This window comes from Oryx dammah, unplaced genomic scaffold (assembly GCF_014754425.2).
Source record: "Oryx dammah isolate SB20612 unplaced genomic scaffold, SCBI_Odam_1.1 HiC_scaffold_28, whole genome shotgun sequence".
NCBI lineage: Eukaryota > Metazoa > Chordata > Mammalia > Artiodactyla > Bovidae > Oryx > Oryx dammah.
The window spans coordinates 48,254,969-48,282,641 of NW_024070212.1; the positions used below are offsets into that span (position 1 = coordinate 48,254,969).

Here is a 27,673-nt window from a genome sequence, read left to right on the forward strand (position 1 = left end):
TCCTAGACCCCCAGCCCCTCCCTACCCCCTTGCCTCCTGGTTACTGTGATCAGAATCACACGGTCAGGCCAGTGCCAGGGAAGCAGGGCTGTTGATAAGCATGCCTCCTTCCTGCCCAGGGCCTGGGCCCGGGTGGGATGCCCTTCAGGGAGCGGGGCCTGCAGAAGGTGGCCCTGGGTCCTTAGGATTGGGCCGGTGCAGGTTGCTTTCCTGCTTCCACTACCCCAGGAGGAACGCCTTACACGCTAGCTCCTTAGGGCTGTCTTGGTTCACTGAGAGCTGGATCGCTGGGGTTTAGTGGAGGCAAAAAGCCAGGAGGGATGGATCTTTCCAGGGAGGTGAGGCACCTCAGTGTGTGGACTGCTGTTCATCTCTTGACTGATGTTCTGAGTGTGTCCCCTGTGGGCAGAGACCAGCCAGGCCTCATGCCTTGGACCAGTGCCCCCAGTCACAGCCTGCTGCCCATCTTGGGCAGTGTCACCGTACTCAGGGCTGCTTGACAGTAACTGAGAACACCTTGGTGTGTGTTATGTGTGAGGCTTGAAGCCTTGCTTCTGGGCTGGCCCCAGGGAGGGGAGGGGAGTGGAGTGGAGGTGTGGGCAGCATTGTGTTCTCAGTGGCCCTGAAACAGGGAAAAGCAGGTCCCTGGCAGGCATATCTTCCTCCTTGGAGACCTCGCCGCCTCCCACCCACTCCACCCCGGCCATTCCATGTCAGAGAGGGCACCTACCTCACAGGGAGGCTGATCTTCTAGTGGGGACTGTGGCACTTGGGGAAAGGGACTCTGTTCACCTCTCAGTCCCTCCCAGCCCGAGGGCTGCTGCCGGCAAGAAACCTTGTCTGTGAAATATGACTGGCAGGCAGCTCCTGTTTCCATGGTTACTACATAGGGCAGGTTCGTATTAGGGCTGCCCAAGGAAAGAATGGCTTGTGCAGGAGCTTTCCTCTGGTCTACTCTAATCCTCTCCCCAGACAGGATGGGCAGCATCTGACCTGAGGTCAGGAGGATTTTCTTTCAGGGTTCACCTGCCTGCCCAGCACTGGCTTTTTTTTTTTTAAACAGGTGTTTTTCTTGGTGCTGAGTAGTGAATCTCCCAGGAAGCCAGAGGGGGTGCTAGAGAGCACGGTGGGTTCCCAGAGCTCTGTGCTGCCTGCTCCTGGCCTCCCGCCTCTGTCAGCTGCTGGGGTTGCATGCCCAGAAGGGCATGGTGTTTAGAAAGCCCTGAATACAAATTTGGCTGGTCCCAAATCACATGTAGGAAATCATCAGGCAATGACTCCCTGCCCCGGGTCACAAGCTGTTTGCATGAAGCTGTGTGGCAAGTTTAATTATAAGACATTAGAAGACTCTATTTGTTGATCAGATACTAGGTTCTGGCAAAAGCACAGGCTGGAGTTCTGGGTCCTTTGTCTGTTCTCTGTTGAGTGGCACACCATTCTGGTCCTCTGTTTCTTTGTAACTAGAATAATCATCATTGTGGGAAGAATGTGGGGGAATTGATCAGTGTGGATGGGAGACTTCAAAAGCATAACAAGTCAGTGAAGGGCACTTTACAAATTCATGCAGTTATCATCTTTAGTTGCAATAACATCATGTTATTTTAGTCTCTCTCCTTGGCCGTTTCAAGAGGAAATTGATTAAAACCTTTGAGTGCTGTTTTAGAAATTATTTTTGGTGTGGAACAAAAAAAATAAAAAGTGCTTAGGAAACAGTTACCTAATAAGATTAGCTCATTCTTTAATCCTGACAGAACCAATTCTTTGTGCATTTTGGAGATGTTCTTTTTTTTTTTTTTACGTAAACAGGGAAAACCTCAGGGGACAAGATCTGCGATTCTGCAGTGACCTGCGTGTCTTTTGTTCTGCTTTTACCCTGGCCCTGGAGCACCTGACTACATAATTCTATGTAATTTATAAGTCTGAGTGTTTTTAAGTATATTTTCTTTCAGGAATGCACTTCATTCACGCTTTCTGGGAGTGGGGGTAGGGTATTGAAATTCAGAGGCTTTGGCTGACTAATCTCACTGAATTTCTGTTCAGGATTTAAGGAGCTGCTTCTCTTGTTTTTCCTGAGCTGAGAATGGTCCCTTTCTAGCCTTTTGGAGGAGTTTCTTACTCTGACAATGAGTTTCTTACTCCTTTCCAGCCAAAGAGGGATGGCAGGTGCAGACCGGACACCTTACTTGGTGGCTTTAGTCTGATGGATGAGTCGTCTCCACAGAACTGCTGGGGCCCTGGGCCCTGGCCACTCATGTGGACCTATTACCCTTTGAACCCCATCTAATGGAAATGAGGGCAAACAGAGAAAATGCCTCCTCATAGCTTCAGTTCATAGACCTTGAGGGGACAGTACTGACCCACCAACTGAGCCATCTCCAAGGGCCTCTGCAGCTCCAAACCCCACAAATCCTCCCAACCTTGGTGTTTGCTTCCAAGGTCTCAGGTGGGCTTCCCAGGACCCAGGGCAGCACATCTGAGCCCTGGAATCCTGGTGGGGGAGAGGGGAGACAGTGGAGGACCAGAAAGGCAGTCAGCCCCCCTGGTTGTTCCTGTGATGACAGCTCCATGCCCTGTTCGAGGTGTTTATTAGGCTGAACCTCTGCTCCTTCGGGGAAGTATGAAGGCTGTCACTCTCCAGAGCCCTCATTCAAGCACAGGAGCTGCTTACCAGGCATCGAACAAACAATCCTCTATTTTTACAGGCTGACTTGACCTAGTCCAAAGGCCGAGGCCTCCTGGGGATTTGAGGCTAATCCTGTTGGATATTTCTCATACCTCCCTCATGCCTCATTTGGTGTTGTTCCTTTCTGGACTGAATAGGTTCTGTTTCTTCCTCCTTACAAGTTTCTGCCTGTGTGAAGTTTTAGAAAGCTTCAGGACACATTCCATTTTTGAGTGGCCGAAGCCACAGAAAGTTAATATTTGGAACGTAGGAGAGGAAGTGCTACAGGCAGAAATCTGGGTTTGATTAAAAAAAAAAAAAAAGAATTGTTGGGAATCCACTCTGACTGGAATGAAAGAAGAAAAGCAATTCCTTTCCGCTAAGGTGTCAGGGGGCTCTTGGTAGGGGTAGAGGCCTAAGAAGTGCTGGAGAATAGCTTGGTGGTATTAGATGCGAGGTTCATGCCTTGGATTTGGGTTAGGCAGGGTGAACAGTTACAGTGAAGTATTTAAAGTGAAGGAAGGGAGTGAGAGAAACAGTTGGGTTGAAAGAGGGCACACAGCCTGTCCCCCATCCTCCCAACACACTGCTGCACAGCCAGGTGGGGAGGGCAGGGCTACGCAGGGTGTTTGCTGACAGACTTGCTAATTAAACACCAAAAGGCAATATTGCTTTGCCAATAGAGATGGCTGTGCCAGCGTTATCAGCTGCAAACTGGCTGCCCAGGAGCATCCTAATTAAAAATAAACAGTTCTGGGGGGTGGTCCGGGAGAGTCCCGGGACCTCTAGCATCACTCCCAGGGGAAAGTCACACCCAGGTCGCCTTCGGGTCCTTGTCTCAAAGGAGCCTCTCTCTCATCACGGAGTGGTGCGATGTGTGCTTCTTGAACGCCCAGGTCCTGGGGTGACAGGCAAACAGACACCGCCTCTAGGAGCAGAGTGCCTGGTGCCTTCAGCCCTGGGGGAATAATGATTTCTGCTGGGTCTCTAAATTGAGGGGACAGTTAAAGCCCAAAGCCTCTTCTGAGAGAGGTTAGAATTTCATCAGAAAGCGAGTCTGGTCACATGAGGATTTCTGGCACCGAGTGCATGGCAGGCTGGACACCCGCCTGCCAGAATTGAGCGAGTGGATCGTATTGGCTTCAGCGAAGAGGGAAAGTCCCAGCCCGGCCTGGGAGAAGGAGCCGCTCACTCCTCCCTGCTCTGCACAGCTGCTGCGGCAGGACTGGGGTGTCACGCCGCAAGACCCCTCTCGGTTAACCCTAAAGAGAGTGTGTGATCCAGGGAGTGAAGATTGAGAGATGCCTAAGGAATGCAACGCCTTCCGTGCCCTCTCGGCCGCTCTATGCTGCTTCTATCACCGCAGGTCTTTCCTTGGAGTCAAGGTAGGTGTGGTTAGAAATAAGGAAGAGCTAAAGTTCTCTGGGAGGGCTTGAAAGCACTAGGAAAAGTTGGCAGCCCACTGGCTCTGAAATCAGAGGCACTTGCTCTGACGGATGGATCTTCACAAGCTCATGGTGGTATGTCTCCCCTGCAAGCAGGATTGGGCCACACGGAAGGGGGTACCTTGTCTTGCTTAGCAAGAAAGCTCTGTGTTTCGGGAGACTTTCCATTTCCTTGGGCTGAAATTTTATACCAAAGTAGCTCAAGACTATTTTTTCTTTCTTCTCTGTCTGTCTCTGCCTGTCTTCCCTTGCTCGTAATAAATGTGAGATGGCTGAGCCCCTCTCTTCACTTACCCCGCTGCTCCCTTATAGAAGTACAAAACCCAGCAAATATCTCCTTTGAAATCAAAGTCATGTTCCAAAACATTTTCGCATTCAGAACTTGTTTTTTACTGCTCCTGTTTTTAACCTTTGTTACAAGACATCAGTACCCAAGGTTTTGCGTAATATGTCAATACACTATTTATTTTGATAAAAATATTCAACCTCATTTGACTATTTCAAGACCAAGCCTCTGTTCTATTGCCCACCTGTGACAACACTTAAGAATCCTGTTTGGTACAGGCTGTTGTTGATCTGGGGGCTTGTCTGCCTTGGGAAAATGCTGTTGGCCCTGGCAGGACAGGGGACCTCATTTATTCATGGGAAATAGGAATAAGAAAGCTCTCAAGGAATTCTTCCCACCCTGACAGCAGAGCTCCCTCTTCTGAGGGACTGACTTATTCCGTGCTGTTGAGAAAGCTACAACAGGAGAATTTAATAGGAAACCCTGTTAAAGGCAGAAAGAGCCCTTTGTAGAAAAGTATACACTGAGAAGAGGAGAGGCTTCTTCATATTTTACTGCTCTTTTGGAGTGTTCAGAGTAGATTTCTAACCATTCTGCAAAGTTCGTTTCTGTCTCTTTGTCAGGGGATTCGAAGGAGAGTGAGTAGTCATAGGTTAAAAGTGTTTCCTCCGCATTTGAAAGCGCCTTTCTATCCTGGAGCCCAGTGGGGGTGATGAGGGCCATGTGGTTTCTGGCCTAAATATGGATTGTTCTGGTGTGGGGCAGATGAAGTCATGCCATTAACAGTATTTTAAAGCTGTCAGAGATAGACTGGGAGGTCCCAAAGGGAATCGTGCACGTCAGGGATTGGCAGTAGGTTTACCCTCTAATAGAAGTCCTCCCATAAACCAACTTCTGCTAATTCAGTAAAGTGCAACTCAGCATTTGGTATATTAGGAAATAACCCATAAATATCTAGGTCTGGGTGGTGAGATTCTGTTTGGAGACCCCTGTTCCTCTGCAGTTATTTCCTCCAGGACCTGCACAGAAAGGCCACAGTAACATGGGGTTGCTGTTGTCCAGTTGCTAAGTCGTGTTTGACTCTGCGACCCCATGGACTGCAGCATGCCAGGCTTCCTCTATCCTCCACTGTCTCCAGGAGTTTGCTCAAATTCGTGTCCATTGAATCGGTGATGCCATCCAACTGTCTCATCCTCTGTCACCCCTGCTCCTCCTGCCTTCAGTCTTTCCCAGCATCAGGGTCTTTTCCAGTGAGTCTGCTCTTCACATCAGGTGGCCAAAGTATTGGAGCTTCAACTTTAACATCAATCCTTCCGATGAATATTCAGGCTTGATTTCCTCTAGGATTGACTGGTTTGATCTCCTTGCTGTCCAAGGAACTCTCAAGAGTCTTCTCCAGCACCATAATCCGAAAGCCTCACTTATTTGGCGCTCAGCCTTCTTTATGATCCAATTCTCCTATTTGTCACTGTCCTCTGGCTTCCCCACCACGGTCACTCCTGGTGACTGACTGTTGATGGAAACACCTTCCTTCCCACCTGGGCTTCCTCTCCCACCCCTAGTTTGTAGCATCGTCATAGCCCAGAGAGAGGGCCTGATCTGCTCACTCAGCAGAACCTGAAACCTTCAGACCCAGCTCAAGGTTCCCCATTGACCCTTGGTATGCATTTCCCTGTCTTGTCTTACTTAGATAGTTACCTGGGAAAGAAAATGCCCCTGTGCTTAAATCCCTCCTCCTGCCAGTGTTGCCCCAGAGATAATGCTGCATCGCTTTACTGACTCCCACTTTAATTAGGGGTTTCAGGTCCTGCCGCTCATAATTAGTTTCCATTGTAATTAGAGTTTCAAAATTAAATTGGGATTGATTGCCTGATAGCAAAGCGGAAATAAAGCTCCAGTTCTTGACCATGGATGCTGCTTCTCTTGGCAAGAATTTCTCATACCAAAAATAACACTGCAGTAGCCATGGTAACTTTCCATTTGGTCTAATCCATATCATCTCTGGAGAAAGTAGAATGTTATTAATAGTGTTTGTTGTATGGGAAGAAAACTAAAAATATAAAAGCTCCTTCATCACATAGGAGACCAAACACACAGGCGCTTTCAGGGAATAAGATCTTATTTGCAGAGATGATGCAGAATTTCATTTGTGTTTAAGGGCCTCGTGTGGACTTGTATGCAAATGTCCTGGAAAGGAATTAATTGGGAGGCCAGGAATTGAGAGGAAGTCAAGGATATGCAGGCATTGCTGGTGCTCACAGAGTTGAGGCCATGTCAAGGGTCATGGCTTTAACAGCCCAGAAGGGTTCACATAAGGCACTCATTTCACAAAAGACCACTGCATCTTGAGTAAGAAAAGGAATGGATGTTTTTGCTTATACCCAGTAGAAAAGAGTTCGCCGTGAAGATATTCCAGATCCATGACATTAGTGGAGCACATTCAAGTTTGAAAATCCCCAAATGTCGAATGTTGTAGCCTTTTCATGTGTAAGCACTGTTAGGTGGGGCGGCAGGTGATTAATGACAACTGAGGCAGGTTCCTGCCTTTGAAGGACTTCCGGCTAGAGCGTTAGTCCACAGTGTCATCTGTTACATTTGCAAAAGGCTTTCTGAGTTCCTTCACGAGTTATCTCACTGGGGTCTCAAGGCAAGCTGAGTCAGGCAGGGCAATTGTTTTTTTTTTTTCCACAGAGGAGAGGCCAAGGCTCAGAGAAATTTCCTGCCCCAGAATCGTTTATTGGAGAACCAGGAGTAGAAATCAGGTTTCTGTGGCCTCAAGCCCAATGTCCTGTCTTCAATTCCATGCGAGCTAAGTCACTGTGGTCATGTCCAACTCTTTGCGACCCCATGAGCTGTAGCCCACCCAGCTCCTCTGTCCATGGAATTATCCAGGCAAGTATACTGCAGTGGGTTGCCATGCCCTCCTCCAGGAGATCGTCTTGACCCAGGGATCAAACCTGCATCTCCTGTAGCTCCTGCATTGCACGAAGATTCTTTACCACTGAGCCACCAGGGAAGTCTTCTCCAATACCATAGGAAGACCACTGAACATGGAACAAGGTAATTTTGTCCCTGATAGTACTTCGGTTAACAGTTGAGAAAGGATAGCATGAACCTCAGCTTTTCAGGAGAGACTTCAGGGAGACACAGAACTGGTCTTCACATACTAGATCTCCCTCCTGGGGCAGTGGCCGGGCCACCTTTCTGTCCATAGAGAACTGCAGAGGGAATTTAGGGGAAGCACAATAGAGCCCGCTTCTGGAACTGGCCATGGGGACAGACCCCCATTTCTTCTGGCCCCTCTTGTCTCTGATTCTCCTTGCATGTGGGCAGGGGAACAGGAGCTGAAACTTGCCACCATATCAGTGGTTGCTTCTGAGGAAGGTAGGTGTGATTGTACAAGAAACTTCAGGGGAACCAGAGACAGGAGTTAACCTTGCAAGTGCAGAATTTGTTGTTGTTCAGTCACTCAGTCCTGTCTGACTCTTTGCAACCCCAGAGACTGCAGCACACCAGGCTTCCCTGTCCTTCACTATCTCCCAGAGTTTGTTCAAACTCATGTCCATTGAGTCAGTGATGCCTTCCAACCATCTCATCCTCTGTCTCCCCCTTCTCCTCTTGCCCTCAATCTTTCCCAGCATCAGGGTCTTTTCCAGTGAGTCAGTTCTTTGCATCAGATGGTCAGAGTATTGGAACTTCAGCTTCAGCATTAGTCCTTCCAATGAATGTCCAGGGTTGATTTCCTTTAGGATTGACTGGTTTGATCTCCTTGCAGTCCAAAGGACTCTTAAGAGTACTCTCCAGCACCACAATCCAAAAGCACCAGTTCTGTGCTGCTCAGCCTTCTTTATGGTCTAACTCTCACATCCATACTTGACTGCTGGAAAAACCATAGCTTTGACTATCCAGACCTTTGTTGACAAAGCAGTGTCTCTGCTTTTTAAGACACTGTCTAGGTTTGTCATAGCTTTTCTTCCAGGTAGCAAGTGTCTTTTAATTTCACCTTTCTGAACATTAACAGGGAGGCTGGAGTAGGGAATCAGAGGATGAATGAATCAGTAAGTCTCAGCTAACCACTCACTAAGTCCAGTGGCACTGGTCTAGTCAACAAGAAGTTATTGTTAGAAGGCAGTGGATTTTAAGCATAAATGTTCCCGTACGGAGGTGTGACTGTCTTTGTAGCCACGAAGTTCCGTGTAGTGGGAAGTGCTTAAATTGTGGTATTGCATTTTGCTTTGTTTTAGCTCATTTCCCTTATCCCTGAAAAAAGTATCCACAGCCTCTCTATGAATATACATTATAGCCTGAGGTCTCTCAACTGCCCATCCTTGGAGAGTTGGGTCCTCAGAGCTTGCTTTCATTGGGAGCTGCCTTTCTGTATCAGAGTGAGCATGATGGAGGGAAGGTCCTGCCGATTGTCCCCATGGCCCATCTCTTGGTCTGTCTGCTGTTGTGACAGTGTGCATACTGCGGAAACGTCCCAGTGTTGACAGTAGCCTCAGTTGCCTTTGTCGTGGAGCTGTTGCTCCATCAGCACACGCTGTGTGCGGTAGAAAAACCACTGGGGAAATGTCTAAGTGACTCAGCCCCTGCTTGTGGTGGTTGGTAGTTGCTCATTTCTCTCTCCTGCCCTCCAAAGGAAGGAAGGAAAAAAAAAAAAGCCTAGCACAGCTTTTTAAAGAAACTTAAATGTATTCCCTTGGCATCTGGAGGCTGCAGGAATCTGGTTTCAGTACCAGGGGAAGGACATGCCTGACAGAGGCTGGGTCCCAGAGCCCCCTGCACCACAGACCCTGGAGCTTGGATCCTGGCCGAGACCTTTGTTTTTGTTGGAGAGACGTGGGTGGGAAGCAGACATGAGATTGGGATCCTGGGAAAATTTTGTTAGCGAGGCGGTACCTCCAGGACAGCAGATAGATGAGGCTGTGCCTGACTCTGGGGAGGATGCTGGTGAGTGGGGGCACTTGGGCCACAAAGGTCATCACGCACCATATGCGAGTGGGCAGTACACGGAGGGCTCAGGCCTCTGTTGCTGGGCTTAAAGATGTCTTCAAAGACAGATGTGGGGCCTTCCAGCCGATGCACATTTTGGACATCCCTGGGGGTATCAGAGGAGACTTGGGCTGTCCTGGTTTGGAGAGGTGGGGAGTGCCTCCTGGGGTGGACACTCCTGTAGCATCCCTGACCACATCTGGATTTTCAGGGTGTGTCCACAGCCCCGGAGCTACTGTTGGGATCTGGCTCCAGCCATGAGAATGTCACAGCCTATTTTTCTAGCTTATGAAAGAGCTATGATCAGTCTTTCAGTTTGTGTGGAGAACTCTTCCCAGTGTCCACTCTAATATGTGTGGATTTTTACAAAAGCACATGCACACAAAGAACCAAAAAGCTAGCATTGTTTAATTCTAGTTGGGATTTGAGGGACCATTGAGCCAACCTCCCACTCAGAATTCATCTACTCTCCCCACCCCCATGCCCAGCATGTGTCTCGAGGGCCTGTGGGTGCTGGGGAGACAGTGCAAGTTTCTGTCCTAAAGGAGCAATTCTGTGTCCGGTCAGGGAAACAGGCATGCAGGCAGCTCTCTCCAAGGTACATGGTGATGCAGGGGCAGGGAGAAGTCACAGCACAATGTGAAATGCTGGGCAGAGGGATTAACCCAATTTGGGGTCAGGGAACTTCCTGGAGGTGGTAACGCTGGGCAAGTCTTAAAGGAGTGGTAGGAGGAAGACACCCCCGGGGAGAAAAAGAACGTCAACACGGGACTTCAGGCTGAAGCTAAGGAGTGGAAGGAGATGAGGCCAGAGAAGAGGTCCGCCCACAGATGGTACAGGGCAGCGGGGAGCCCGTGCACGCTTAGAATGGGGAGTGGGTGAAGGTTTGGATGTCAGCCTCCTGTGTGCAGGATGACTTTAAGGAGTGTAACCAGAGTCTCCCCTGACTCATGCTGCTGTCCTTGAAGCCTCCCATCAGCTCTGCTTGTCCTTGCTCAGCTCACTCATATTTTCCTCCCTCCAGCTTCTCTTTAAGCCTGTTTCTAACACACATAGTAAGATCCTGTTTCTAACTCCACAGCAGCAGCTCAGACCATCAGGCAGGATACTTTTCCGTCTCTACTGCTGCCCCCACAAGCTGCAGCTCTCTCCGTGTGTGAATCCATGATCCTCGCTTCCTGCCTGCATCCTCCGAGGATGAAATGTCCCTCTTCCAGTCCACGGCCCGCCCTGCCACCTGTGCCCATGACCACCCCCTTTCCCAAAGAATCCTCAGGCTCCTTCAGTCTGTCCCTTTTACCAGCACTTTCCTCTTAGCTCCAGTCCTCCCTATTTTAAAAGTAATCATCATTTCGATGTCTTCCTTCCTGGTCCCTGGCTTCCTCCATCCGGAGAGCTGGTTAACACAGTCTCTGCTTCCTCACTTCCCATTGGCCACTCAGCCCCCTTTGACCTGACCAGCGGCCTGTCCTCGCCAAGTCCGGTGGCTGCTGTCCAGCTCTGATGCTGTTGGAACTCTCTGCTGCCCTTGGCACTGTTGGCCGTCCCTTCCTGGAAGTCTGCTTTCAACCTCTAGGACAGTACACTCTGCTTATTCCTCCTAGATCCTTCCCGACCCATCATACTGTGGTGGTATGGACTGAATGTTTGTGTCTGCCACCCCCCCCCATTCATGTTGTCACCCTAACCCTGATTATGATGGTATTAGCAGGTGGCCCCTTGGGGAGGTGATTGGGTCAGGAGGGTGGTGCTTTGGTGATTGGGATTAGTGCCCTTATAAATAAAAGGGAGCGAGGACACAGCAGGAACATGGCCATTTATGAAGGAGGATGCACTCTCTCATCAACCTCTGAGTCTGCCAGTGCCCTGATCTTAGACTTTCCAGCCTCCATAACTGTGAGAAAGAGTGTTTTGTGCTTATGCCACTCAGTCTGTGATATTTTTCTTACCGGAGCTAAAAGGGACTAAGACACCTGTCCTTCAGCTTCTCTTTCTAGCCTGTCTCTTAAAAGCCGGTGTCCCCTGCCCTCTTCTCACATTCCATTTGTAACTCATATCTTAGGGGGCATTGGAGACAGCACACCCGCTCTGCACTGAGGATTCACAAGCCCTTCTCCGCACCTGGTGAGCCACTCCATCCAGACAGCTCAGGATGTACATCTTCCTCCACAGACTTGCCCCCAGCTCCTGCTTCTGCACTGGAGTTGCCGGCTCAGTCATCTTCCAGTAGCCCCCATGTCTCTTCTCCCTCTTCATCTTCCATGTCTAATCAGTTATAAGTCTTCATGACTTTACTCCTAAACTCTTCTCTTATATGCCCCTTCCTCCTTTCTCTGCCACCAGCACTGTACTAGTCTAGGTCTCATTGTCTGTTTTTTTAACAATATTTATTTACCATTTTATTTTTAAAATTTAAAAACAAATTTTTGCTGCATCAGGTCTTAGTTGCAGCACGAGGGGTCTTTGTGGAGTGTGGGCTCCAGAGCCCATGGGCTCTATAGTTGCGGCACGTGGGCTTATTTGCCCTGAGGTTACGTGGGATCTTACTTCCCCAACAAGGGATCGACCCTCCTTCCCCTGCATTGGAAGGTGGATTCTTAACCACTGGACCGCCAGGAAAGTCCCTCATTACCTGTTACTGCTTGGAATTCTGCAATAACTTCCTAACTGGTCATCTGGCCCTGAAACTTCATAGGAGGTCATTTCATTACCCTTCTATTTGACATTTCCTAAGATGGGAGGTGTACTGTACCCTAAAGGCAATACATCCCCACATTTGAAAGCTCTAATTACTAGAAAGTTGTTCCTTGTATTGAGTCAGAATCTGTGCCCTGCAATGTCCAGCTCTTATTATTCCTCAGTTAAATGGGTGTAAACCCTTCAGATGCATGCTTTTCCCCCTCCAGCATGTCTATTTGAGGCCAAATTAGTTGGTATGAATAGACACCTAGAAATAAGACAGGAGGGAGTCTGCATTCACTTCTCTATGGAGTTGAACCAAGAATGTGTGATCTGTCATCTTAGGATGCTGCTGCTGCTGCTGCTGCTAAGTCGCTTCAGTCGTGTCCGACTCTGTGCGACCCCATAGACGGCAGCCAGGCAGGCTCTGCCGCCCCTGGGATTCTCCAGGCAAGAACACTGGAGTGGTTGCCATTTGCTTCTCCAGTGCATGAAACTGAAACATGAAAGTGAAGTTGCTCAGTCGTGTCCGACTCTTGGCGACCCCATGGACTGCAGCCTACCAGGCTCCTCCGTCCATGGGATTTGCCAGGGAAGAGTATTGAGAACACCTCAAACCTTTGTATATGTCAACACAGCCCTCATGTTCCCCATGTCCTTTCTGTACAGACTAAACATGTTTAGTTCTTTGTATATTTTAGGAGACTTGGATTCTAGTTTTCAGGCAATCCTTTACTGCAAAAGTCTAAGCGAGTCTCGAAAATTCACGGCCTTGGTCATGTTTTCTGTTGTGAGATATACTTATTCTTGCTGCCTCTTTAACTCCAAGGACATTGTATGATTCATGAGATATGAGTTGTATTGTTTCAGGTGTCTTGTTCCTCTAAGTCCAGCTGCTGTTTCCCTGATCCTGCCCATGGCATCTAACATGGTGTTTGTGTGTGTGTGTGTGTGTGTTTAAATGATGAGTTATGTGGGTGTCAAGGCCTTTGAATTCCTCTGAGAGAAATATATACCTTTAAAGTGGCATGCATGTGACTTGTATATTGGAAACCATAACCATAACGTTGATGCTTGGCCAAAACCCATTTTGTGATGAATCATTTAGTTTTACTGAAAACCTACTATATACTTAGCTCTGATATATAATGCACTTTCAGAGACAGTTGTTAGTCATGTGCTATTTTGGAAAGAGAGAATTTGGAAAGTCATTTATTCCACACCCCACACTGAAAGGCTTTCTGAATCTTTGAATTTTTCTCCACGTGTTTGGCATATCTCACTTTTCTTCCAGTTACATCTCCTAGTGTCTTTCAGTCACAATGCATTTTGTTTATTCAGTAATGCCTCGTTCATTTGAGGTGAAGTAAGGAAAGGATAGAATTTGGATTTGGGGTTTGTTTGTTTTTGTAAAGGATTGTATTTGAATTGACTTTTATTTTCTGATATTCTTCAAGAGCAAATAAGGCATCCATTTGGTGTACGGCTGTGTTCCAAGTCACTGATAATTTGAATTAAGAGGTTGAATTAACAGGCTTGAGTTACCAGTGGTGAGGTTTCTGGTTTGGCTCTCTCTGCATCCTGAGCTCTGGTCAGTTGGTCTCCAAACCCTTGTCCTGGGTCTGCCTTAGCCAGGGAAGTCTGCTTTCCATTCTCCATAGCTGTTAACAAAGCACTCCTCTTACTGAATGGAATCTCACTGCCGGACTGAGCGATTAATATTTCACTTGCATTGTCTTATTTAGCCTGTGTGCCAACCCTATGAGAGAGGGGGTTATTATCAGAAGTCACTTGAGGACATGGTTAAAGGGAGCAAAGCAGTTAGAGGAGGTTTTCATCAGTTGAACTGGTACTCGGCTTTTATTTGGAGCCCTTCATATCACTGACCCAATAAATGATTAAGTGCGACCAGGGACCTCCAGCCTTCATTGTAAGTGTGGGCACATCCGACTTCTCACTGGGAGGAACCAGAATACAGGGCTGCCGCACAGGGGTTACTTGGATGTCTGCTGCAGGAAACCATCATCTAAATTTGATCTAGAGGGGAGGGTACCCACTGCAGCTTTCAGCAGGGCCGGATGCTAACAAATGGCATGTTGAAAATCTCATCGTGTTTCAGTGTGTCTATTACCAGAGAAAGGTGAGACCCCCTTGGAGCTGAGCACTGAGTGAGCCCCTGAGTAAATAATGCTTTGTCAAAAGGGTAAGAAACGTGATGGGCAAACCCACTGGGGCTGGGTTGTGGAGGGTGGTGGGGAGCTCTTACAGTGTAGTGAGAGCACGGGGCGAGTTCTTTCATCTGTGAGTAACCTTTTGAAGGAAGGAAGAGCCATTTTCTTGTTGGATGTGCTGCATTCTGTCACACTTAGAATTCCTCCTGCCGTTTTCAGACCAAAATCAGTCTCCTTCAGTGAGAAATAATTTTCAATCCCTTGGTGTTTCATCAAAATGAAATTGAACTTCAAAAGCAATAGCTTCATGATCTAGCAGGATGGGAAGGTGTTGGGGGGAAGCCTTGCCCAGAGAATGATTGGGGATAAAAGGCAACAGGAGTTTAACATCAAAGGGAGCCGTGGGTACCAATCAGAATGATTCTAGTGTAATTAGTTTGGAATGGAGGATTAAGTTACTGCTGCCTGCTTAGTGGGTACGCCGCTTTAAGGCTCCAGTCTGCACAAATTAAAATGAAAACAGTCTTTTTCATTTACACACATGGAAAGCAGAATTTTAGTGGGAATTTCTCAGAACCTTGATAAATACAGAGGTCCACAGATATCCTCTTCACGTTTCTTATTCATGATTTCCGAGCCTCTTTTGATAAGGTTTGATAATGAATAAAATGAAATCTCTTGGACTTGGGCTGCGGGATGGGAGGGTGTTGTTGGCATTTTCCTTTCTGTGTTAAGAATCTGATGGCCCCTGTCTCATCCTTTGTCTGTGAAAAGGAAAATCACCCAGAGTGAAAAAAAAAATAAAGCATCTTAATTTAACAGCAAATTACAAATCCATTTTTAATGGCACTGGAGGATACGATGTAAAGTGTGATAAATTACTCAGGTTTAATTATAAAATGGGAAAACGGCATCAAAACCCATCTGTAGAATCTTTGCTGAAGATTAGATTCTTTCTAGGATTTAGAAAAGAGAAATTTGTATCACCCAGGAACTTGAACATTAGCATCAAATTACGTGAAGTGTTTCAGAAATCTCTTTGCCACTGATTCCTTTCTCAGAAGGATCCAGGGGCCCTCGCTGACCTCTAATAAGACAGAGAACAGTGAGAATTTCAGCAGACCATCATGTGATTTACTGCTGTGCATTCCCTTCCGATGCCTCGTCTCCTCAGAGAGGCTGTAGCCCAGGTCAGGCCATAGGGTATTTCTTACTCCCATCTGCATCTCCCCTCCGATCTAGCCGGGGAGGAGCACAGTCCACACTCGGGAAGTCCTTGAGTTTCATTGGAGGCACAGTGTTCCAGTGACTATCAAGTTCTTAAGACTACCTGCTTGTTTCTACAGAACTCTGGCCAATAGGATGAAGTATGTGTGGGTTAGGAAGCTGCCCCCAAAGACTGCTTCACTGAGCTTTAATCTCAGGATTGAGAAGAGTGGGCTCAGAGGCAAGGGGCCCAAATGAGACCAGAGATCCCCATTTGTCAAGAGCCCAACACCAAACAGGCCGAGAGGCCCCTGGGACAGCCCGGGGCCTTTCCCACCTAGCTTGTAGTGTACCTTTGTCTGAATTAGAAGGCACCGCTTCCCCGAGACACTATTGCCATCTGCCGGGCAACGGTTGTGTACAAATTTTCGATGGCTGTGCGTGAAGGGCCCCTCCTTAGATATCATGTTCCTGTGTCGCACATGTCCCTGAGCCAATGGCCAGGCCACCACTGTGTGCCCACCACTGCACTGGGCCAGGCCAAAATGCCCAACTGCCCATGGCACTCTTTGCTTTTACCTACCAAATAGGGGACTTAAAATTTGAAGTTAACATTTCTTCTCTTTGGACTTTTAGTTGCAAAATTAAGTGTTTTCTTAAGTAGAGACTTTTTGGTTTTAGTCAGTTATTAGAGTGAGAAACTGTATTTGACTAACCTAGCACCCCAGTGGGAAAAGTTGAATTAGTAATTCAAGCTTTTCTTCACTTATTTTTGGATTATAATAAAATATTTCTGGGAAGGCCAGCAAGTGTCAATCAAAGGTGACCCAGAAACCAGTATATGAATTGTTTCATTTCAAGGTCTTAGGATTGCCAACAAGCACCATCTCGTTTCCTTCCATTCTACCTCGGATTGAAACAGCTGAGGGTTTGTACTAAAAATTGTTGGGCCTGAAACTGGTGGAGAAGTGGGTTTTTGTTTTTCAGCCTGTGGTTAAGGTTAAGAGTGCAGAAGTAATTGGGATTTATTCATTCCGTGCCTTCATGATCAATTTATGCTGGTTTTCAGTGGTAAAAATACCAGTTGGATCTCTGAAAGCCCTTGATATACTTTGGAATGTGGTTATAAACTGGCCCACTGCTTAAAATTCAGCCCAAAGCAGTGGTTCAAAGGCGCTGAGTTTCTGAAGTCTCCAAAGTGTCTTATTTTTAGGTGGATTTACTTTATAAGACAGTCCTTGGTGAGGCTTCAGAATAGTCCAGTAAAGGTGATCGACAGCATGGCTTTTCCAAGGTAGGGGAGCTCCACCTCTTCGTGTGTTTACAGCATTCGTTAGGGATCCAAATGGTGCAGCCCTCACATCATCACATGCAGGGATTCAGCGCATTTCAGATGAGGGTCTGTTTACCTGGACGCCTGTGTTGCCCTGGCTCCAGCCAACTTAGGGACAGTGCATGGCAGACCCAGAGGGGTTTCCCACCAGCTCATCAGAGGACATCGTCTTTGCTCAGAAATGAGACCAGTTTTACTTGCAGTGAGACTGATACTTTTGTTCGTGATCGTAATTTCTGGATGAGACTTCTGGAGAAACGTGACCTGTGGACTTCTTTGGTTGAACCTGACGAGCAGCCTGGACTGCTGTGGATCTCTTCCTCAGCTGAGAAAATCATCCCTGTGCAGAAGAAAGAGACTTTTGTTTGAGAGCCTGATAGCTTTCTGGCTGTTGTGGCCTGATGTTCTAAACTAGGATAGAATAGCCCAGAAACTCCCTCCCTCCTTCTTCACTCCCTCGCTCCTCTTTTCTTGTGCACATTCCTGTCCATCCTCCCTTTTTATCTTAAGCAAGTCAATTCCCAACCTTGATCATAGAATGAATGACTAGAAAATCATCCCAATCTTAAAAATTCAACAAAAAAACATGTTGATGACTAAGCCGCCTGGGCCCCAAAGGACACGTCATCTCTGTACCAGGACCTCTCAGCCCTTGCACAAAACACACAGCTTCCCTGCACCCTCAGGCTGCTTCCCTGTCCTGCGTGGTGTGGACGTGTGACTGGCTGGAGCAAACTGCACGTGTGTGTTCATACGGAGACACATGCCACCAAGGGACGGTGCCTTCTTACAGGTGATCAACGTCACTCTGCACAGATGGAAGCATTTAGCAGCACTCAAAAACCCAGCAACTATTAACTTGGAACTGAAATGAACAGAATAAACACACCTACACCTGAGTAGAAATTGGTAGTTTCAACTCCTAGCTTTTTTACTCCATTAGAGCTAAATTCTCAAAGACCAGATATCTCTAAAACCTTCTGATGGATTGTATAATTCTTTTTTTAAAAAAAATTCTTTAGTGGGTGAAGCAACTCTATTTTTGTAGCTAAGAGGCATCTTTAAAGGGGCTTCAAATTCTACATTGTTCCATATGCGCATATACTATGTACTAGGCAAGCTGCCAGGTCCTTTTCTTTTTTTTTAAATGCCAGGTACATGAGGTCAGGTAGCCCAGTGAAGTGGGTACTGATATCCCCAGATGCAAGTTAAGAGAAGTCTAGAAAGGTGGCCAAGATCATCTGTTCTTTTTTTTCTTCCAGTTTTATTGAGATATAATTGACATATGCAGGTTAAGAGAAGTCTAGAAAGGTGGCCAAGATCATCTGTTCTTTTTTTTCTTCCAGTTTTATTGAGATATAATTGACATACAGAACTATATAGTGTACAGCATAATGATTTGACTTACATACATCATGAAATGATTATCACAGTAAGTTTAGTGAACATCTATCATCTTGTATAGATAAAAAAAAATAGAAAAAATGTATTTGGTTTCCTTGTGATGAGAACTCAGGATTTACTCTCTCAACATACGTGTTAACATTTGTAACATACATGCGTATGTGTTCAGTCACTCAGTCGTGTCCAACTCTTTGCAACCCCATGGACTGTAGCCTGCCAGGCTCCTCTCTCCATGGGATTTCCCAGGCAATAATATCGAAGCAATATTAATTTATCATGTTGTACATATATCCCTGGAACTTATTTATCTTGAACTTTCTGATTGCCTTCATCCAATTCTCCCTCCCCTGACCCTGACCTCTAGTAAGTACAAATTTGATCTTTTTTTCCTATGAGTTTGTTTGTTTTTGAAGTACAGTTGATGTATATATCACTATGTTAATTCCTATTATGTAGCGTAACGATTTGATATTTCTGTACATTCATATGATTACCATGATAAGTTTAGTTAGCATCTGTCAGCATACAAATATATTGCGTAATTCTTGACTGTATTCCCCCCACTGTACATTTCATCCCCTGACTCATTTATTTTGCAACTGGAAGTTTGTACTTCTTAATCTTCCTCACCTATTTATCTCCTCCCCCAACCCTACTCCCTTCTGTTTGTCTCTGCATCTGTGAGTCTGTTTCTGGTTTGTTATGTTTGTCCCTTGTTTTGTTTTTTAGATTCCACGTATAACTGAAATTCTGTGGTATTTGTCTTTTCCTGACTTATTGCACTTAGCATGAGACCCTCTGGGTCCATCACGTTGTCACAAATGGCAAGGTTTCTTTCTTTATGGCCGAGTTACACTCCATTGTGTGTATATGCCACGTCTTCTTTATCGCTTGTCTGTTGATGGGCGCTTGGATTGCTTCCGTATCTTGGCTATGGTAGGTAACACTGCAGTGACACAGTGGTGCATAATTTTTTCCCAGTTAGTGTTTTTGTTGTCTTCAGATAAATATCCAGGAGTGGAATTGCTGAATCTTATGGTAGTTCTGTTTTAAAATTTTTGAGAAGTCTCTGTACTGTTTTCCACAGCTTCTATACCCATTTACATTTCCACCAATAGTGCACCAGGAATCCCTTTTCTCTAACTTGTATTATCTGTTGTCATTTTGATAATAGCCATTCTGATTGGTGTGAGGTGATATCTCATTGTGGTTCTGGCTTACATTTCCCTGATGATTTGTGATGGTAAGCATCTTTTCACGTGCCTGTTGGCCATCTATTAGGTCTTCTTTGGAAAAATATTTATCTAGATCCTCTACCCATTTTAAAAAGTCAGGTTGTTTGTTTTTTTTGCTCTTGAGTTGTATGAATTCTTTGTATATTTAAAATATTAACCCCTTATCAGATATATTGTTTTCAAATATCTATTTAGCAGGAGACCTTTTTATTTTGTTAATAGTTTCCATCATTGTGCAAAAGATTTCTGGTTTGATGCAGTCCCATTGGTTTGGCCTTTGTTTGCCTTGCCTGAGGAGGAAAAAATTATGAAGACTGGTGTCAAAGAGTGCACTGTCTGTGTTTTCTTCTAGAAGTTTTTATAGTTTCAGGTCTCACATTTAAGTCCTTAATCCATCTTGAGTTTTTTGTATGTGGTATGAGAAAGGAGTCTCATTTGATTCTTTTACACGTAACTGCAGTTTTCCCAACACCATTTATTGAAGAGGTTGACTTTCCCCCACTGTGTATTCTTGCCCCCATCGTTGTTGATGAATTGCCCATAAAAGCGTGGGTTCATTTCTGGGCTCTCTATTGCGTTCCATTGACCTATGCCTGTTTTTCATCACCTGTTCTTGACCAGCCTTCAAACTCTTTCTTTTTCTCCCCACCCAGTGACAAGGAAGCTGTCACATGGAGGGCAAGAAGGCAAGCAGGGAGCCAGAGACTAATGAGCCATGGCCTCCGGCCCCCAGGAGCTCAAGCCTGGCAGAGAGCCTTGGCCCCACTGTGCAGTGTGTGACAGTGGGTCCCCTGCCCCTTGGATGTAATCAGACTAATTCAGTGTGGCCTTCAAGGCCCTGCCTGCTTATCCGTCTCTCCTCTAGCCTCTCCCCATTCGCCAGCCTGGGCTCCAACCAGGCTGCACAGCGGCACTTACGGAGGGGTTGCTGTTTACAGGACGAGAGCACGGAGGAGGGATGTGAGAGACTGTGTGTCTGGGAAGTTGGGGAAGGTCCCAGTGACCGGGTTCCCCGGTCAGTGCACCTCAGAAAGGGAGCTCACGGCCAGATGGAGGAGGACATTTCTGGCCTTTGGATTTTATCTGTAGAATACCGTGACCCTTTGGAACATGTGGACCCTTTAAATCAAGTCCAAACAACTTTAATGCCCCAAATCTGCTGACTTAAGGGATTCCTTGGTGGCTCAGTGGTAAAGAATCTGCCCGTGTTGCAGGAGACCTGGGTTCCCTCCCTGGGTCGGGAAGATCTCCTGGAGACGGGAATGGCAACCCACTCCAGTATTCTTGTCTGGAGAATTCCATAGACAGAGGAGCCCGGCGGGCTATAGTCTATGAGGTCGCAAAGAGTTGGACACGACCAAGCTACTAACACTTTCATGGATTCCGCCGCAAATAGCAGGGCCCTTGTGCATTCTCCCCATCAATGAAGCCTCTGCCACTTATTTCTGGAGACCCACAAAGATGTCTCCACTCATGTATGCACACCTTCTCGTGACCTGGGCCTTCTATCGAATTCAGACCTGGCTCCCAGTATGAGATATCAGTATACGGCCAGGGTGGTGCTTTAGCTCACGGGGCTGTGAGAAATGTAATGTGTTCAAAGCTCAGGAATCTGGGAGGAGAGGGCAGGAGGCATGTCTGTGTCCCTTATGGACCAGGTCTGAGCCCTGGGAGAATGCAGACCAGATGTAAGAAGCCCGTCTGTCTGCGGGGAAGAGGGGTTAGGAGAGACTGACTCATGTCAGCCCTAGTGGGGCACCCCTTGACTAAAGTCCCTGAGCAGGAATTATAGAAGTCTGTGGCTTTGTAGGTGGCGGTTGTACCACTGGACCACGGAGGTAGGGAAATTGTCAGGAGGCGATTGTGAAGGTTCAGGGAGAACAGGACAGGGTAACTTTCATGGGGATTAGAATGGACCTTAGTGAGAGGGAGAATCAGGAATTGCTTGATCAGTGGAAGCCAGTTCTGACGGTTCTCATGTGAGTAATGAGGGCAGAGGAGGTGCCAGTGTCTGGGGGAGCAGGAGAAGAGCAGGCTTTCCAGAGAAGATGAGTTCCGTTTATCCATATTGACATCTGAGCTCTGAAGTGGATTCTGGTAAATATCCTACCACGGCACCAGCTCTAAAGGCTGGAAATGGGGATCTGGGCATCATCAGCACCTTTCAAAAGACTGAACTGGCCTTGTGCCACTAACCCCAGCCCCTTCCAGTCCCTTCTGCTCACTGCAGCCAAATTGATCTGTCTAAAAGCATCTGTTTCTTTGTACCTGTTGCCATCCCGGGCAGAAATTGTCAACAACCCTCACTGTCTGGAGTGTGGAGGTCTAAGCCCTCAGCCTGCAGTGCCCCTCTGTCTGATCCATCCTATCCCCACCTTCCTGGGTCAGGACTGCTCTGGTCACAAGTGACAGGAGTCCAGTGCAAACTAACTGAGGTCACAGGGGAGTTTACAAGCTGATGTAATCCCCTGGGGTTAGGGACATGCATGCCACTTGTCACTCGCATCTCTTGTTCCTCTTCTCTTCCCGCAGTGATTTCATTCTCCCAGCCCAGTCTCATCCACACTGTGGGTCAAAAAATGAAGCAACCTCCGTACTTCCAGTCTCATGATGTTTTCAGAGCAGGTGGGGTGTCTTTTACTCAGTTCACTTAGATCCCAGGAAGAACTCTGATTGGGCCAGCTTGGGTCAGCCAGCAATGGCCAGGGAAGTAGGTCTGAACCACATACTTAGAGAAAAGATAGAGCTCTCTTGGCGAGGAGAAAAGCGATGTTGTGACCGGATGTCTCTGCCTGCTTCAGCCCTCTCCACCCCAGCCAGAACCTCTATCTGATAAAGCCCAGGTGCTCTTAGCTCAAATGCCCAAAGCACTCTCCTTCTTCTCAAGTTTTACCCTCAAGGGCCAACCCTGATATCCTATCCTCTCCTTCCTCCTCCCTATCCCATAGGGAGCCCTTTTGTCGCAGAGGAAAATCAAAGGATCAACAGGTGGTGTAACTTCCCCCAGACTAAGGAGCTGGAGGGGCAGGGGTAAGAATTCAGTGCTGCCTTCAGTGCTCAGGGATGTGTTGAACCATTCCCTGTGTCGGCTTCTAGGAGACTGTGCCCTCGTGAGGGTGGCTCCAGGCTTCACTGCCCACCAGCAGCCTGTGCTGTGCTTAGTCACTCAGTCGTGTCCGACCCTTTTCAGTCCCATGGACTGTAGCCGACCAGGCACCTCTCTCCGTGGGGATTCTCCAGGCAAGAATACTGGAGTGAGTTGCCATGCCCTTCTCCAGGGGATCTTCCAGACTCAGGAACTGAACCGGAATCTCCTGCATTGCACATGGATTCTTTACCAGTTGAGCTGTCTGTCAGTGGCCCCACGATGGCGCCTCACAATCTTTTCCTTTCCACACACAGCTCCCAGCCTGGGGACATGGTCTTTCCATGACCTTGCACAATTTAAAATTCTGTGGGAACTGGGAAGCTTTTCTTACAGGCAGGGAGAGAGTAAAATAAATATTAATTATAATGCAGATGCCATCTTTTTCTAATCCTCTCAACTGTCTCCTACACACAAATGAGCTGCTCTGGGCCTTTCCCACCCATTGCTATTGTGGTACACACACCTCCCTCATCCCCCCACCTCCCGCCCCCTCCCCCCACCCCCCCACCCCACCCCCACCCCCCCACCCCCGCCATTTACGAACGCAAACCTCCTGAGAGGCTGGGTCCCATTGTTATGCCTGATTTGAAATGCAGGATCACACATCACACAGGCCTCTCAAGACCCAAGCTGTTCCTCCCCTGGCTGGACCAGCTTTTTTTCCTCGGAGAACTGTTGAAATGTAGGTTTCCTCGTTAATCGAGGTTCCCAGCACGGCGGCGGAGCTGGCTCTGTGCCTCCAGAATGTGTTTTCCAAGCATCTCCTGGGCTCCAGCTGTTCCCAGCGAGTCAAGACCAGACTTGCCTGCCATGTGAGGCTCCAGAGATGTGCATTCCAGATTAGAGTGATTTTCAGAGCCAACCTCAGCAAGCCAGGACCGGTCCTGGCCACAAAACTGGACCACCTGGGGCAGGTGGATAGTGAGGTTCTTAAGAGGACTGAAGTAGACAGTGGACACGTGGACAAGTGCCCGGCTGCTTTCCTCCCAGATACCAGCCTGCCCTCTTCATCATGGCTGTGCATCAGACCGTAAACATCTCAAACATAAACCTTCCATTCTAGTTAACCAGAATAGTGTTCTGATACGTCTATAAAAACCATTAACAGTGCTGTCTGTGTACCACGGTATAAGTGCTTCACAGATATTGATCCATTTCATCCTTATCAACCTCTCATCATGCATTATTATCCTCATTGTGAAGACCGGGAGCTCTACAGAGAGGTAAAGTCACTTGCCCTAAGCCACACAGCTGGTGAGTGGCACAGTGGCTTGTGGATGTACCGGGCAGGCTGGCCTGAGCTCTTAAAGGCTGTGCTATAACATTCATTGGTATTAGGGTTATGGAAATGCCAGCAATACGAAAGTAGTAGTTAGACTCAGATTTCCATGAGAAGCAACAATTATAGTAATTTATGAACTTTCCAGCTACTCTTCAGTGTGGTTGGATAGTTGTGGACCTCATCCATTCCTTCCTTTGCCGTAGTTATCAGCTTACCTGCCTCTCATCTCAGACCCCAATGCTAACAACTGGGACCAGATGAGGTTTTAGAAGTGGAGCCGTGTGAGTGGATAATTCTGACACAGTAGTTACTAAGCCCTCTCTCCCCGCTTCCCTCCTTCTTCCTTTCCTTCCTTCCTTTTCTTTCCTGATCAAGGTATGCTTATTACTTAATTTACGTACACAGCACATTTTCTTATACCCTTCCGTCCCCCTCCTAAAAATAAGCAACTACTCTCAGATCTCTGATGGATCCAACTCAGGCAAGATGTGGAGTAGAAGATGTATGTCCAGACTGCATCTTTCTGTTATGGGGGCTGTGAGTGGGATTGGTCCCTAGAATGAACCTGGCAAGGCTCGTGGGCTGAATGTTCTTGATCCAAAGCCTAGCATCTTCCCTCCCTCTGGAAGTTGTGCCCCAGCTGCTGTGTGCGGAGGAGTTCAGGGTGGCCAGAGCCTCTGCTGGTGCAGAGAAACCCAAGTCCGTTGTCTCTGGTCTCTCCTACAAATAAGAGGCTTGAGAGACAAGGAATCAGACTTGTCTTCTTGGAATGAAGTTCAAAGTTAAGGACAAATGGAGAATTTGAGCCTGGAGAAAAAGTTGTGCAACTATAAGGTGGTCATTAGTAACATCTATAGCATCTGTCTGAGAGACTGATTATTCCTGATTATTTCCGTGCTGTCTCTGTCTGGCAGTTGAAGAATGTAAATTCCAAAGGACTGGTGAGCAGTGCACTTCTGTCCAGTGTAACCCTCCTGAGAGCAGAGCTGAAATTACACTTGCTTGGGTGCATGGTGCCCACTGCAGATAGAGAATGACTTGCGTCCAGCCAGTCTTTGAAACACAGTGAATTCAGAAGATGTGTGTGGAAACACATGTGAAAGAGCTGGAAGAGATCAGCCTGGAGAGAAGGCTATGGGGACTCGCCCGGGTGTGAAAGATGTGCTGTGTCCTCCCTATTTTCCCAAGATCAGAAGCTGTCGGAGGGCTGGGACCTGCCCCTCATTCAGTCTCTCATGCTGCATTCTCGCCTGTGCACAAACTAACAGTGTATGAGGGACAGCTTCTCTCATCTAGGCTCTCCTTAGAAGGTAATTTAAGGAAGGGCGGGAGGATTCATTAGTAGTATCAGTTAGAATTTCAGAGGACCATGCAAATGGGAGAGAAACCAGGGGGGTTCAGGATGGGGGACACATGTACACCCATGGCTGATTCATGTGAATGTATGGCAAAAACCACTACAATACTGTAAAGTAATTAGCCTCCAATTAAAAAAAACCCAAAAACATTGCTGAGATACTGTTGTGTTACCTTGAATCACTAGAATTTACTTCGTAGCCAGTAAGACCCCCAAATTATCCAAGATGGCAGCATTTCAGAAGAAATTTCAAATGCCTGCCAGATGGGAGCAGTTACGTGGAAGGGTGCGCCGTTAGCAAAGGTTCTGTTGTCTGGGGGAAGCCATCCGAATTCTGCCGAGTGTCACAGGTCTGGTCCCCAAGGTGCACAAGTAGCAGTCGCAGTGCAGTCAGATGGATACATTTTGCCAAACTTTCTTATATGGTCACCCCTCACCACCCCTGGGGTTGCTAGCTGATCAAAATATTTACCCACAGTGGCAAAATCAGAGTCACCAAGGTCAAGAGTTCATAAAACAGGCACTTGAGAAAAATAAAATATATGATTAAAATTACAAGTGAAAGTTCTAGAAGGAATCCTCCCTCCAAATAACCAGTGTTTCATCATGAGGGTGATCCGTCACCTGTGGGTGACTTTTGACTCGTCTCTTCAGTTGTTTGGGAGACCACGTCATCTGCTGAAGCGGACGCTCCCAGCAACCCACCTGGCTCCTTTTAATGTGGTAGAACCAGCCCTCACCAGCTTGAAATAAGGAGCCCTTTGCAGTTCTTGCTCACCGTGGCTCTGTCTCCCCCCTCCCCTCTCCCCACTCTCTCCGCATCTCCCTCCCTTTTTCTTCTCCTCCTCCTCTTTTAAAATACAAGTCTAGACAACTGTGTAACCTCCTGACTTTTCACAAATTATGCAAGAGCTTAAGGGCTTATTTTTTGAAGTCTGGTTTCTGTCCCAGATTATTTGAGAGGGTCAGTCTTTCTGATCTTTTCTCTCTAGGTACCTCCCTAGAGTGCCCTGCCTCTCGAGTCCATAGGGGGAAGAGAGCAGTAATTGTGGACTTTCCTCTAAGGACTTAGGACAGAAGCAACAGAGCTGATTTTATATTTTTGGTAACAAGTGTGAACAATATTATCTCAAAACCTAGAGTGAAAGATTGTCATGTATAAAATGTTAAAAACAGCTTTGATATTGATGAGATGCTGAGAAAGAGAGAGGGTGAGGGTGGTGGGACATGGCCTGGATGTTGGGATTCAGGGAGCAAGGGGAATGCAAAGAGAAGCATGGCAAAAGCTTTAGGGGTTGGGGCAGATACAGTTTCAGTGGAGGGTTATGCAGAGGATGGGACCTGCTGGTTGCCACATTTTCAGGGCTCAGGACAAGGGATTTAGGCTGGGCATACAGATTGCCAGGGTGGCTAAAGGCCTGGGTCACAGTATCAGCTAGGATTTAACTCAGCTGCTAGTGACAGGAACACTCAAAATAACAGGCTTAAAAAAGAGAGGTTACATGGAAGACCTGCAAATGGGCAATGCAGGGCTGGGGTGTTGGCCTTACTGCTGTGAGGGAGCTGGGCTTGTTCAGGCCTTCTGCCCGCCCCACCCCAACCCTCATTCCTGTGGCTTGGCTTCTTCCTCATGGTCCAGGATGGTGTTGCAGCTCCAGCCATCACATCTCAGCTTGCAAGTCCCACTAGTGTCGCAGTTTATCCTTCTTTGGCCAGAACTTGGTCGTGTGGCCGCACCTCCCAGTAAGAGAGGGAGATTGAGGAATATCATCCTGTCGCTGTATGGCAACACACCCAACTATAATAGGGTTTCAGGTAATTTGAGAGGAAATAGAACTTTCATAACTAAGAAAAGTCACAGGCCTTCTTCATCTTGGGTTATCTGTTCATTCAATGAGTAGGGGGTACCCCACGTGTTCATGCACTTCTCGAGGGCAACAGCGAGGCAGGCAGATGGGCTCTGGTCTCGTGACGCTGATTATCTAGCAGGAGGTGAGACAGACAATAAACGCACATGTGGCCTGGTTGACAACCTACATTCTGTACTCAAGTCTTCCCCAGGAGCTCTCTTCAGATGTACCTGTACATAATTAATGATCGAAGCCGACACTGTCAGACATCACTGCTAATGCCTGCGGGTGCCATGGGCAGCCTGCATCAGCATTGCTTTGATAGGAATTCAGCTCATCCATCAAACACTCCCGAGGGCCTGCACTGTGAGGAGTGGAGGGGAAGGGGAGGGGGGAGAGGTAAATAATTAGTAAGCCAGAGCCTCACCTCGAAAGCAGCCGGGGAGTCATTCTGCTGCCAGCGCCCTCATGGGTTGAGGATAAGAATCCAGCAGTAAAATCCCAAGTCTTTTTCTTCTTCTTTTTAAAAAAATTTTATTTACTTTCTTTTGGCTGTGCTAGGTCTTCGTTGCTGTGCGGGCTTTTCTCAGTTGCGGTGCTCCGACGTCTCATTGCAATGGCTT

General features: G+C 47.3%; 1 protein-coding gene across 2 annotated transcripts in view; it reads left to right on the top strand.

The window, feature by feature from the left end:
- The window catches only part of BCAR3 (BCAR3 adaptor protein, NSP family member), a 130,461-nt gene that overhangs the window by 70,444 nt on the left and 32,344 nt on the right, over positions 1-27,673 (top strand). The window contains exon 1 of one of the 2 annotated variants that reach the window (XM_040232285.1): positions 723-4,047. The exons of the other annotated variant lie outside the window; for it this stretch is intronic. Within the exon in view, the coding sequence (XP_040088219.1) occupies positions 3,964-4,047 (84 nt within the window). The 5' untranslated portion in view covers positions 723-3,963. Of the gene's footprint in view, positions 1-722; positions 4,048-27,673 lie in introns of those variants that run through there. 2 annotated transcript variants of the gene reach the window in all.